Source organism: Bos mutus, chromosome 12, assembly GCF_027580195.1.
Source record: "Bos mutus isolate GX-2022 chromosome 12, NWIPB_WYAK_1.1, whole genome shotgun sequence".
NCBI classification, from domain to species: Eukaryota; Metazoa; Chordata; class Mammalia; order Artiodactyla; family Bovidae; genus Bos; species Bos mutus.
Genome location: NC_091628.1, coordinates 28,774,477 through 28,788,717, shown reverse-complemented (window position 1 = coordinate 28,788,717; position 14,241 = coordinate 28,774,477). Strand labels below are relative to the sequence as shown.

General features: G+C 41.5%; 1 protein-coding gene across 1 annotated transcript in view; it reads left to right on the top strand.

Moving 5' to 3' along the window:
- FRY (FRY microtubule binding protein) overlaps positions 1-14,241 on the top strand; it is a 248,280-nt gene that overhangs the window by 72,716 nt on the left and 161,323 nt on the right. Inside the window, 1 exon segment of the mRNA XM_070380441.1 lies at positions 8,679-8,732. Coding sequence (XP_070236542.1) covers positions 8,679-8,732 — 54 coding nt within the window.

Sequence of the window (14,241 nt, the reverse complement as noted above, 5' to 3'; positions counted from 1 at the left end):
TTAGTTGCTCAGTCGTGTCCAACTCTTTTGGGACCCTATGGACTGTAGCCCACCAGGCTCCTCTTTCCGTGGGATTCTCCAGGCAAGAATACTAGAGTGGGCTTCCATTACTTGCTGGTACCTGTAGCTGATTTGAGATGTTCTCTATCATTTTCTTGATCTCAGGATTTTTCTCAATATTTTGTTTAAGAATCAGCATGTATTGTCTTATTTCAAGAAATCCATTTAGTAACTGAATAGAACGAAAGGAAACCCAGTTTCATCTGTTCCTGTAAGCCCCTTTTCTTCCGAGGAGCAAGCACTTTTAATTGACTGCAGCCATGAAATTGAAAGATGCTTGCTCCTTGGAAGATAAGTTATGACCAACCTAGACAACATATTAAAAGGCAGAGACATTACTTTACCAATAAGGTCCATCTAATCAAAGCTATGGTTTTTCCAGTAGTCATGTATGGATGTGACAGTTGGACTATAAAGAAAGCTGAGTGCCAAAGAATTGATGGTTTTGAATGGTGGTGTTGGAGAGGACTCTTGAGAGTCCCTTGGACAGCAAGGAGATCCAACCAGTCCATCCTAAAGGAAATCAGTCCTGAATATTCATTGGAAGGACTGATGCTGAAGCTGAAACTTCACTCCTTTGGCCACCTGATACAAAGAGCTGACTCATTTGAAAAGACCCTGATGCTGGGAAAGATTGAAGGCAGGAGGAGAAGGGGATGACAGAGGATGAGGTGGTTGGATGCATCACCGTCTCAATGGACATGAGTTTGAGTAAACTCCAGGAGTTGGCAATGGACAGGGAGGCCTGGCGTGCTGCAGTCCATGGGGTCGAAAAGAGCTGGACACGACTGAGTGACTGAACTGAACTGAAGCCCCTTCTTCCATTAGATCTGAATGGTTTTAATTAGTGCTTATGAATTCTTATTAGCGAGCTAATCAGGTTGGCATGAAGTAATGCTCATTTTTACCTGTGGATGAACTGAGGGCTGATTCTTCCAGTAGAAGTTCAGTGATCCCTGCAGGCATCAAGATACAGAGGTTATCCAAGGTGACTCCAAGCCCTGGGTCCCTGATTGCCCCTCGTGTAGGGAGAGACTTCTGTGGGCGAAATGGCCAATATTCTGAACTGGAGCTTCTTGGGCTTGTGCCTTAGGTATGTTTCCAAGGTTGGGTCAAAGTTGGCACAAATAATATCTAATGGAAACAAAAAGCGTGTCAGAGATGAGGATGTTTTGAACCCTGTTTTCTTTGGTTCAGCCTGAGGAGAGTGCCTGCCGCTGCAGGTGGTGGTTCTAGATGAAATGCTTGAGCAGCATTCTCTGCTCTGAAGGGGCCAGCTCACTGCTCATTACTGCCCCCACCCCGCCATCCCGTGTTCTTGTAAAGGAAAGAAATCCCAGCTGCAGAAGTTCAGCTCTGAAAATTTTCTGTTAACTACTTCAGTCAGTTCAGTTCAGTCGCTCAGTCATGTCTGATTCTTTTCAACCCCATGGACTGCAGCACGCCAGGCCTCCCTGTCCATCACCAACTCCCGGAGTTTACTCAAACTCATATCCATTGAGTCGGTGATGCCATCCAACCATCTCATCCTCTGTTGTCCCCTTCTCTTGCCTTCAATCTTTCCCAGCATCAGGATCTTTTCCAGTGAGTCAGTTCTTCACATCAGGTGGCAAAAGAATTAGAGTTTCAGCTTCAGCATCAGTTCTTCCAATGAATACTTTCAGGACCAATTTCCTTTAGGACGGACTGGTTGGATCTCCTTGCTGTCCAAGGGACTCTCAAGAGTCTTCTCCAACACCACCATTCAAAACCATCAACTCTTTGGCACTCAGCTTTCTTTATAGTCCAACTCTCACATCCATACATGACTACTGGAAAAACCATAGCTCTGACTAGATGGACCTTTGTTGGAAAAGTAGTCTCTGCTTTTTAATATGCTATCTTGGTTGGTTGTGACTTTTCTTCCAAGGAGCAAGCATCTTTTAATTTCATGGCTGTAGTCACTATCTGCAGTGATTTTGGAGCCCAAAAATAAAGTCTGTCACTGGTGAAAATGAAAGTCGCTCAGTTGTGTCCGACTCTTTGTGACCCCTTTGGAATTCTCCAGGCCAGAATACTGGAATGGGTAGCCTTTCCCTTCTCAAGGGGATCTTCCCAACCCAGGGATCGAACCCAGGTCTCTTGCATTTGTGGGCGAATTCTTTACCAGCTGAGCCACAAGGGAAGCCCAAGAATACTGAAGTGGGTAACCTATCCCTTCTCCTCAGATCTTCCTGACCCAGAAATCGAACTGGGGTCTTCTGCATTGCAAGCGGATTCTTTACCTACTGAGCTATCAGGGAAGAACACACATATGTATTATAAAATCTCACTGATGATGACATCAAAATCCTAAGTCAGTGATGCATAAATGTGTTGTTATACAAACATACTACAGCTTCAAGACTGGAGAAGTTTGGTGTTTGTTGTTCTTTTTTAAAAATTTGGTTGTTTTTTTAGCATCCTACCATTAAAAGGGTTCCTCTAAATTACATAATGAGAATTAAAGTTGTAACAATGTTATATTTTTTTTAAGAGAAAGGGATAATTACCCTTTATAATGTTTCTTTTCTCCTTTTTGTGATGCAGCTTTCTAGTTATACTTGGAAGCTTCCAGGAATCTAAATTAAAGGTTTAATTAATGTTAGTGGGGTGGGTGTTGCCCCAGGAAAAAAGGTGGAACTTAGTTTCAGCTCCTGCACATTATGAAAGAGGTTACACATCTTAATTTTATCTAGTTCTAGTAATAATGGTATTGAAAGGAATTTCAATAATAGTAATAACTCTCAATTATTGAGTACTCTGTGTCATTCATCTTGCATTTCTGTGAGGTAGGTTGGCATCACGTATCCCTACATTGCCTAAAAGTTAACTGAAGCTTAGAGAAGTTAAGTGAGATCCACTGAGGGACCTTGGAGTCAAAGTCAAATCTCTCACAATCCACAGTCCATGCACTGAACTGTGACATGATAATTAAAAGACAGTAAAATAGCATCTCGTAAGCAAGGTTGGTGACATATTTAACAAATTTAATACGTTCATATTAACTCCAGTGGCATTGCTGAGTGGCATGTTTATTGAAATATCTCTTAAGATTAGTAATAATTGGTAACATTTGAAATTAGCAAAGTCCTACCTATGTGGGGCACATTGGGGATTTTGGGGGGCCACTAAAAGTTCAGAAGTATAAAGTTATTTACTAAATAAGCCCCTTGTATCCCCGAAATAAACCACCTTTTGGTAAAGGAGACTCTAGACTTGTCTCACTGCCATGTCTGCGTCACTGCTATTGCCATCTTTTCTCTTGCTTACAGATTACAGAGAGGTCCAGTGTGGAAAGACTGTAAAATGAAAATGTAGTTAGCGTGCACTGAAACTGTTTGGAAATGGAGGTAGAAGTCAGTGGCCTTTTTAGGCAGGTATGAACACAGAGAGCTTTTAGAGTTCGTGTTTTCTTAAGAGAGGGAGAGGTTGGAACATCCTGAGGTGTGAGAAGCACAAACAGAGACCTTTCTCTTTACCTTTGGAAGTGCTCGAAACCCCTACTGGTTTCTTCGTGACAGGCGAAATCCTCTTGGATGGGTCGGGACAGCAGTGCTCTTTGATTCAAGGGAAGCAAACTTGAAGAAAAGCCCACCGTGCAGGCTGAGAAGGGCAGCTTGCTTTTTCACATGGCAGGCGAGATGCTCGCCACCAGATCCTGCCTAGAAATGGGAAGAAATGAAGGGGGTTTCCTTCTGTAGCTCCATTGGGAAAAGATAAAGAGTTGCTTCCCAGATGGCTCAGTGGTAAAGAATCTGCCTACCAGTGCAGGAGACGCAGAAGACTAGGGTTCGATCCCTGGGTCGGGAAGATCCCCTGGAGAAAGAAATGGCAACCCACTCCAGTATTCCTGCCTGGACAATCCCGTGGACAGAGGAGCCTGGCGGGCCATAGTCTGTGGGGTCGCAGAGAGTCAGACATGACTGAGCACATACAGCACACACACAGGGTTGGATAAGTGCTGTCGAAACCAGTTTTCAGTGCCTGATTCCATCTTAGAAAGTGAGACATTATTGAAAAAAAAATTTAATGATAACCGAAGTGATACATCATGATACCCTGTTTTTAGTTTTTGTTTGTTTTTTTTTATGGAAAATTTCAAACATGGACTAAAGTGGGAAGACTGTGTAATGACCACTGTGATCATCTCAGCAGTTACCCACTCATGGCCCATTTGTTACACCCCCAGCACCCCTCCCCAGAAGTATTTGCAGGAAACACTAGAAACCATTTCATTCAGTCTCTAAGTGTATCTCTAAAAGATTGATTCTTTTTTGAACAAGACCATTGCAACACCTAAAAAGTTAAAAATCATCCCATAACATTATCAGATATCTAATGTGTTCAAATCACTGATGGTCTCATGAATCTCGTACTTTCTCTTAAAGGATTATTTGCATCAGAATCCAGATCAAATCCACATAGTGCAATAGCCTTTTTTAAAAAATCAATAGGCTCCACCTCCATTTCTCTTTGCACCTTTTTATTGAAGCAGTGCCTTTCTTTACTTCAGTTTCTTTCCATCTGGATCTTGCCAATTGCATCCCTGTGATTTAGTGTAACATATTCCTCTTACTCCTTCTCTAACTCCTGTGTTTCCTAAAAATTGGAAATGTATCTAAAGACTTGGTTAGATTCCGGATTTTTGTTTGTTTTGTTTGGGTCAAGACTGTTTCATAATATTTGCTTCCATCAGGAGGGACAGCATCCATTTTGCTTTCTTTGTCCTGTCTGCAATCCCTCATGTTCAGTGCTGAGTCTCTTGATGTTTTGGGTTTGTTCAGCCCTTCTGTTCTGTCAACCCAGTGAGTTGGAGCTTCTGGGAAAGGTCAAGTTATAGGCTAAGGTCTCCCAGCTTTGGACCACTAAGAAGTTTCTGGAATTTGTCACCCCCACAGTTTTGAGTTTTTTAGAATGATTTTTGAAAAACAAAAGTGTAATTCAATTCAATTAATGAACCTTTAGTAAATAAGTAAATTTGCACCAAAATACAGAACAAAGACAATTTTTAAAAGCATACAAAGCACACTGTTCTTACTGAACAAATGAGTCCATTATTTTGAGCCTCCTCCTTCATGGTCAGTTTCTACTTGTTCTATAAGTACCTGTTATTTAATCTGTGTTAATCTAGTTTTTCTGCCTGCCATGCAGGAGACCTGGGTTCGATCCCTGGTTTGGGAAGATCCCCTGGAGGAGGAAATGGCAACCTACTCCAATATTCTTGCCTGGAGAACCCCATGGAAAGAGGAGCCTGGTGGGCCACAGTCCATGGGGTCTCAAAGAGCTGGACACGACTGAGCAACTAAGCACAATCTCATTTTACTGCTTATTTGTTGCTCTTTGAGAACTACTTGGTCTTGACTGTGTACACCTTGGATTCTTACAGACCTTAGATGGCATGTGCTGATCTGCGGGAGAATCTTAAGCAGAACCATGCCTCTGCAGTTCTCTTTTCTCAAGTGGGCATGAGCCTGTTGGACTGCTCTGTGTTCAGATGACTCTTCTGAGCTTGAGCAAGTTTGTTTCCCTTCTTGCTTTCATTCTCCTCTCCCTTCCTTTGTTCTCTTTTTCTTTCTTCCTTTTCCCTGTACTTTTTAGCCAGTATGAAGCTGTCTTTCCCAGGTCTACTTTTTAACCTCTTGACACTGATAAAATCTATGCTGATGCAAAGATAACTTCGGAAATGTTAAAAAGTAAACTTGATTCTCTGTGTCCAGAGCAATCTTTCCAAATGCATAGGGATACATTCATCTAATCGAAGTGTGTGTGTGTGTTCAGTCATGTCCGACTCTTTGCAACCCCATGGACTGTAGCCCTCCAGGCTCCTCTGTCCATGGAATTTTCCAGGTAAGAATACTGAAGCAGGTTGCCATTTCCTACTCAAGGGGATCTTCCCGACCCAGGGATTGAACCTGCATCTCCTGCATTGCCAGGCAGATTGTTTTAACACTGCACCACCTGGGGATGACTATATTCATCTAAGAAACCTTACTGAAAAGTTTCAGCTCTGTACTAGGAGTGTAGGGAGACAGATAAGTTACAACACTGGAAATGCTGGCCAGAGTAGATGCAAACTAAGTGCCATGTGACAACAGATGACTCTACTTGGGGAAAGTGGGGAATAGCTTAATCCTGGAAGTGACATTTAAACTAAGTCTTCAAAGACTGTGATTAAGACAGCATATTTGTGTAAGAACAGTTCGGGAGAACTCAGTATACAGATATGTTGTTTTACTGGGGCATGGAACTCAAGTAATGGGCTGATGGACTTGACTTAGGAGTATAGCAGTAACTTAACAGAATTAATATCTTCTGTGTTTAGGGTGTAAGTCTTTTGTGGTTGAGAATTTCTTAAAAATATCTGACATTAACGGGGTCCTCAAAATAGTGGTGAAGATTGAACAACACTTATTGTTGCAGAATTGTACACTTAAAAATCATTAAAACGGTCAATCTTGTGTCATACGTATTTTGCCACAGTGAAAAGTATATTAAAAAGTTTATCACAACAAAACAGACACATGCCAGTAAGAGGATCTCTTAGTTGGAGAAACTGGACATCCTCAGCCTAGAGATATGATTGATTAATTTGGCATTTGTCTAGCCATTGCCAAGCCACGCCCTGCCCTGTGACTTTAAGTGCTGGGAAAAAGAGAGGGTCCTACATTTCTGCAGCTTAGAATAGTCACTAGGGGTGGCCATCCACTGATCACTCTTGGTTGTGTATTTGTACAGGGTAATAAGTGCCATGAAAGGGTACATACGCAGAGCTTCGCAGGCATGTGGGGGTGTGGAGCAGGTGTTAGGAGAGGACTCAGTGAAAGGCTTCCCTGAGGAAGTGACAGTAGCTGAGATTTGACTGGTGAATGAGTCTAGGTAATACTCAGCATTTCAGCTTCTTATCCCCCCTGGCAGGAACACTGTGCTGGTCAGCATCCCCACCTAAGTCTCATTTGACACCTTGTGAGCCCTCCATTACTGTTGGGTGATGAGTAAATAAAACAAGGAATAGAAATGTTTCTACAGGGTTTGTTCCAAAGATGTCTATGGAACCTGGCCCCACCTGTTTTCACTTCTTTGGTTTCACATTTGTATTTTGTTTTACAAAGGGCTTCAGATGATATTAAAACACAGGAAATGCTTCACAATTTATTTGCTGAGTTGGTGCTCTCATACGGTCAGCTGACTCTGTCTCTTTATTTGCTCTTCTTTGTTCTCAGTTTCTTTTTGATGTCTGCTCTTCCACCTGTGTGTTCAAGGTAATATACTCTGAAGAGAAAACGTTTATTAGCCCTTAAGAACACAGCAGTCCCCTCACTTATGATGAGTCTGCATTTTGAAGCTGTGTATTTTGCAAATGAGACAGAGCAGTTAATTCACACCGTTCTCCATTAAGCTTCGTGTACCCAGACTGAGCCCATCTTTTTAAGAACAGAGACCCTGGGGGCTGAGGGTGGGGCACACCTCCGCCTTAGGCGTGTATAGACATACACATGGATGTGGCGAAGAAGACTGGAGAAATGAGACAAGGGAAGGGTCTTTGTGGTCAGCAAAATGTGAACGGACTCTTTCCAGAACATCTACCTTGGCTCAAGTAAAGCTTTAATTTTTGATATATAACTTTTTACATGGTTTCTAATCTTAAACCAAATTTGGGTCGGCGTTAGCTTCCCTATCTGTGTCAAAGAACATTAAGGATAAATAGTTATAAAATGCCCTCCTGAAAGGTCAGTGAAGTCTTCCTAATGTAAACAAAGACATCACGGTTAGGAAAATTTGTTTGTGTGGACCTTTGTCACTACCCAGCTTATTCTTGCTGAGATTTGGATGCGTTACAAGTCAAAAGATCACGCTCAAAATTCAGCACCTACACTAGTAACTATGACTAGTAGGCTGTCCCTAAACACCGGACCAATAGTTAGGCCTACGGTAAGTCCCCTACATACAAACTTTCAAAGATGTGAACGTGCCCTTGTACACCAGCTGGTGTACTGTAATACTGTACTTTTCAAGGTTATGTAAGATTTAAAATGTTTCCTTTATTTTCTGTTTGTTTTTTATGTACATGTTATTTGCGTGACAAGTATTATAAACCTATTATAGTACAGTACTATATAGCCGATTATGTTATTTGGGTACCTAGGCTAACTTTATTGAATTTATGAACGCTCTCTTGGGATGGAACTCATTCATATGTAGGGGACTTAATGTATTTTGTTTCTAAATCTTGGGACCTGAAATGGTGTGTCACTTTCAACTTTTTATTATCTGTGAAGTTCTGAGATAGGTACTAAAATTTCAAATAAATTCCCTAATTTGTATCATGTGATTTTCATTGAAATACATAGGGCCAATTACTACTTCAGATTTGAATGTCTTGATCAAATATGTGAAGATGAATAGCAAAAATCCCGGTGGTGGTGATCAAACACTATACTTTAAGGTTTGAATAGTAAAGAAGAGTTTCTTATTTGAAAACTGTCATCTCTGTCTCCCATAAAGGAAGAAATAGATGAGAAAAAATTTAACAATAATGGCCTTTCTTTTGAAATATATAAGAGCCTCTGGTAATTTTTCTTACATGTTTTTCTTTCTAGGAAAAGCCATTGACAAAATCTCTACAACGTGGAGAAGACCCCCAGTTTGATCAAGTATGTAATATGTATTATATTCTGGTTTTTACTTATTTCAAAATATACAAAGCTAAGGGCTGAGGACTCACTATGGCGTGTAGATGAACTTCCTCAAGGAGGAGGCAGGGGTGTGAACCTAGGAGCTAAGTCCTGCAGCTTTTATAGTGACAGCTTATAGTAGCCATTCAACAAATGCCTGTTGGTTTGAAGTGCTGAAGTAATATGAGTAGGTCCTCAATTGGTTGGTTGTGGGATCTTTGTGTATAAGAATTAAAGGAACTGAGAAAAGATGAAGCAACTTCCATTCAAAAACTTTTTGAGATTCTTCTGAATAAATGGTACCATTGATGACCAGATCTCTGCACTAGAGCTTACGTATGTTTGCATCCAATATTCTGTTGTGCTTGACACGGCACTAGGTTCTGGAGAGATGAAATTTAGGACAAGTTTTAGCCTTTCAAGAATTCACAATCCTGTGAGAGAGAAACCACCTAAACAGTAATACAAACAAGTGTGGTAACTTAGAGTCTCATTAGAGAAAGTGATAAATGAGTAAACCAAAGGTCCTTTGAAAAATAGATCAGGACTGGTTAAAGGACTTCTGGCTCTAAACATAGATGATAAACATAGGAAACGAGGATCTTACATATTCTGGTTGAGTCACTTCAGGAGGGCTTTATGTCTGTTTAGAACAGTGAATAATGGTATCAGAGGAGGCTGGAGATGTGTGTGTGGTGTTTCCTAAACTTCTGTAGTTAATGACGAAGAAGACAGCATGTTCTTTAAAAACCTCGCTTGGTGCCAGTGGAGGAGACAAAGTCCTGCTAGATGCTCAGTGGGCTGGTCTAATACAGTGGGGGTTTTATATTGTCTTATGGACAACACATGCAGAGTACACTTTCTGTAGCTTTGAAATTGCCTTTAATGTGGCGTCTAGAGAAAAATTCTTTGGCTGTTAAGGTCCAGATGTGTTCGACCCAAAAATGTAAGGACTGACTATTGAGACAGAATCCCCCATTTTCTATTTTACAAGCTGTTCCTTGAGTGAGATCTCACAAGTCTGCACTCATAGCCAGTCTTGGAAGGCTTGCATGGCCCTGGCTTTGCACTCTGTCGCTGGCAGAACTGGCTGTTTCCTGGAACGCTGGTGGAGTGGAGCGTGGGCTTCGTCTCTCTGGGTCATGGAGCTTCCTCTCATCTCACATTATCCCTAGTTGCTGTCACCTGCTTCTCCTTGGGCAGTCAGGGACCTGGAGTGAGTGAGTGGGGTCAGCCCTTGGGGATTATAGTCATAGCAAGTGTGGCTCTTTCTATTCTCTTTAAGAATGTGAATATTATCTGTCTTCCACAATTTTTCACTCTATTTTATCTTCTTTGTCTCTATCCTCTTAGATTATCACTCTGTGTTCCTCAAAAAAATTGTGCTTTTCCCCCCCTCCAGCTTAATGTACTTCTTTCTTTTTTTTTCTCCTGGAGAAGAATACTTTTGTATTCTAACATTCCATATAGTAGTTATTCCCAATAATTTGGCTTAAACACAATTTCTCATTTATTATTCAGCACTCTATTTCTGCATTTCAGCATTGTGGGAAAGAGATAGACTTTGGAATTAGATGGACCCGGGTTTAAATCCCAACTTTGCTGCTTAATTAGCTATAACACTTATAACCCTGCTACTCAAAATGTTGCAACGCAGATTCTCTGCCCTGGCCGCATACACTGAGGCAGACTCTACAGCTTAAGGAGACCCCCAGGTGACCGCCACACACATTGACACTTGAGAACCATGCTTGTAACACAGATAAATAGATGAAAATGTGTGCTCAGTCATGTCCAACTCTTCGTGACCCTATGGACCGTAGCCCACCAGGATCCTCTGTCTGTGGGATTCTCCAGGCAAGAATACTAGAGTGGGTTACCATTTTATTCTCCAGGGATCAAACCCACGTCTCCTGCATTTCCTGCCTTGTTAGGAGGATTCTTTACCACTAGCACCACCTAGGAAACCTGTAACACATCTCTCTGTATTAAAGACATTTCTGGAGTGAACCTATATTGAGATAGTCACTGAGAACTTTCAAATAAGGCACATAAGATTATCCTCTGAGAACCAACCCACAAAATCTATCTCATTTGAAAGAGATAGCACAACTCCCAGGCCAGAAGGAAACTTGACTGGAGTTGGTTCCCCTGTGGGTTCAGTGGGGAAAAAAAAAATGTCAGCCAAATCACCTTTGAAAGTGCTGGTACTGTTTTACCAGCAAATTATAAGAATTGTGGTTCTATGGCAAGGCCATGATTGTATCAAGCTCCCTTAGCATTTTGATATCAAAGGTCTAAATTCTGTAATTCCCCTTACTTCAATTCCAGGCAGAAGGATGTTAATCTAAATTCACACAGATGTCCATCTATGGAAGGAGAACATGCTAGGGACGCCTCCTTGGTGCTACAGACTCCATTGAAGGAGCCTGGTGGGTTCCTTCCTTCCATCGAAGGAACTGGAGGGTTCCCAGTTCCTGCTGATGAAAAACTCCTATGTGAATGAGAATTAATAAAGACACACAAGATTTCCAACAGCATTCTGAAAACACATACTGCCACTAACTTATTTTAAATATGTAAATTACTCAGCACTTGAAAATAAATGAAAAACTGTCCTGGTAATAAAGTTCTTTATTTTAGCAAACATTTATTGAGTGTGTGTGTGTGTGTGTGTGTGCGTGTACACACATACACACAAAACCCTGTGTGAGACAGAGATGTAAGATGTGGTCCCTGCATTCAAGATAGGAAGGAATCTGACTGGGGAAGACCTTGATGCCAGTTGGAAGGACCTCACCATCTACATGTCAGTAGCTGAAAGATCAAAGTGGAGACTTGATGTTAAAGCCTGTGGGAACAGTGTCCATGACTAGAGAGATCCTTCAAGTTTGGAGGCATTTTGGGAGTTGGAGCATTGATAATGATTTGAGGCAAAAAGGGCTGTAACTAAAACGGAGGCAGAGAAGCAGAAAGAAAGGATGATTATAAGCAACATTATATAAGAAGAATCAATATTGATTAAGAAAAGGAGAAACAAAAAGTTCCTGTAGTTTTCAATGATGATTTGGAGTCATTTCCATTCTATTTAACAAACATCGAGTGCCCAAAGCATGCCAGGGTCTGTGCAAGGTGCTGAGTTTACAGAGCAGCAAGGGAGTTTCTACCCTCCAGGAATTCTCAATTCTAGGAGGAAGATAGATACCTGAACAAGTAGCACTACAATGTGAATAGAAAGTATGGTTCAAGTGCAGTGGAACTCAGGTAAGGGAGCAGCTAAGGATTCTAGAGGATGAGACAGAGGATGAGATGGTTGGATGGCATCCCCAACTCGATGGACATGAGTGTGAGCAAGCTCAGGGAGTTGGTGATGGACAGGGAAGCCTAGTGTGCTGCAGTCCACGGGGTCACAAAGAGTTAGACACGACTAAGCAACTGAACTGATTGAAGGATTTTAGAGGGTAAGGTGGTTGGATGGCATCCCTGAATCAATGGACATGAGTTTGAGCAAACTCAGGGAGATGATGAAGGACAGGAAAGCCAGGTGTGCTGCCATTCACGGGATTGCAAAGAATCAGACACGACTGAGTGACTGAACAACAGCAAAGGATGCTAAAAAGAAGAGTTGCGTGTGTTACAGGACTGTGGTGAGAGCAGAAATCAGGTTTCAGGAATAAAGTGAAGCAGGAAGAGTAAGCATCGGCAGTACATGGTGGGCTGATGAAGCAGTTGGCCAGAAGAGGGACCGGTCTTGCGTGGGTCAGAGAGGGGAGAGCAGAATCAAATGAGGGCTGTGTGTGTCTATAGGACCCTCTTCTGCCACATGTAATACAAGAGCTTAAGGCTTTCTACCAAGTGTATGTCCTTTTTTTTTTTTTTTTTTAACAAATTGTTTCCTGTGTACAGGATTATAATTTGATTTCAGTATGCACTGCAGTGCACTCAAAGTTTAGCTTCCATCTGTCATCATAAAGGTGACCCCATGTACCCTTTCTCCTGTCCACCACCTCTTCCCTGGGGTGACCACTTCTCTGCTCTCGGTATCTCCATGCTCGTTTTTGTTGGGTTTACTCATTTATCTGTGTGTGTATTCGTTCTTCATTTACATTTGGGCTCAACACCCTTTTTCAGGATGGCTGAGGTTTCTGAGAATCATTCATGACTTCTGATAATTGGTTTTTTCAACAGATTGTTTCTGGTTCCAGAACAGTTACTATCTCAGGGTCCTATTCCCATTCACTTTAGAGTGAGCTGTGCCTGCAGTGAACTCAGGGAGTCTGGAGTTGCTGCTTTTCTTGTTCGGAGCTGATGTAGGACACGCGTTGCTCAGAGGCATCTCCAGTAACCGTCTGGGAGGGGCTGTGTTCACATCTGCTGGGGGCCAGAAAAGTTGGCTTAGTTCAGGAATGCAAGCTAACAAAAGGTTCCAGTGGACACCTTGATTGTTTGTGCTTGAGTATGAGATAGGTGGGTCTTTGTTCTTCCCCCACTGTGATTGTCCTGGGTGCCCACGGGGCATTGATAACAGGGCCTCTGGGTACCCGAATGCCAGAATCTGCAAAATCTGCAGATACTCAAGTTTCTTATGTAAAGTGGCATAGCATTTGCATATAACCTACACACATCCTCCCGTATACTTTAAATTATCTCTAGATTACTTATGTATTACAATGTAAATGATACATAAATAGTTATAAATAGGATTCATATCATTGCCAGAGAGTGACAAATTGAAGTTTTGCTTTTTCGAACTTAAGGAATTTTTTTCCAAATATTTTTGAACTGTGGTTGGTGGAATCTGTGGATCCAGAGGGCCGAGTCTATACCTAAAAGCAATATTTATCCGCTCTGATTAAATCTGTCATCAACTTCAGTCATTAACTTAGCCTATGATCTTATCAAAATCAAAATATTTTATGTCTGAGCTTCAGTTTCAATATTTGGAAATGGAAGAGGGGAAAAACGAAATAGGCATGTTTGAAGGTCTGTTGTGAGCCCCACACTTTATAGTGTCTCCTTTAGTCTCCGTAAAAGCCCAGTAGAGAAGAATTAAATCCCATTTAGTGCTTCAAAGAAATGGCAACATGGCCAAGCTCATTGTAGCCTATAAAGGGCAGAGCTGTAACCTGAATCCAAAACCGTGTGATCTTCCAGTACACTAATGAAATTATGAAAATTCAGCTCGTGAAGATCAGTCTTCAGATAGGCTACTTTGAGTAGTTGCAGCTGTTTACAGTTCATTGTGACCTGTTCTCTACTGGTGTCATCTCTATATGTTCCAAGTAAGTTGCTCAAACATTCTCATTAACTACTCTTGGGATTTTCTTCTAGATGGTATATGTTTATGTCCTTTTGTGGCATTTAGTTCCTTAACGTTAAAAATGCCGTCTATGGCCAAGAAACACATGGTAACATAAATCTCTTACAAATCTATAATAGAACTAAATAACTTCTTACCATCTTGGGTAACAATGATTTTCCTGCAGAA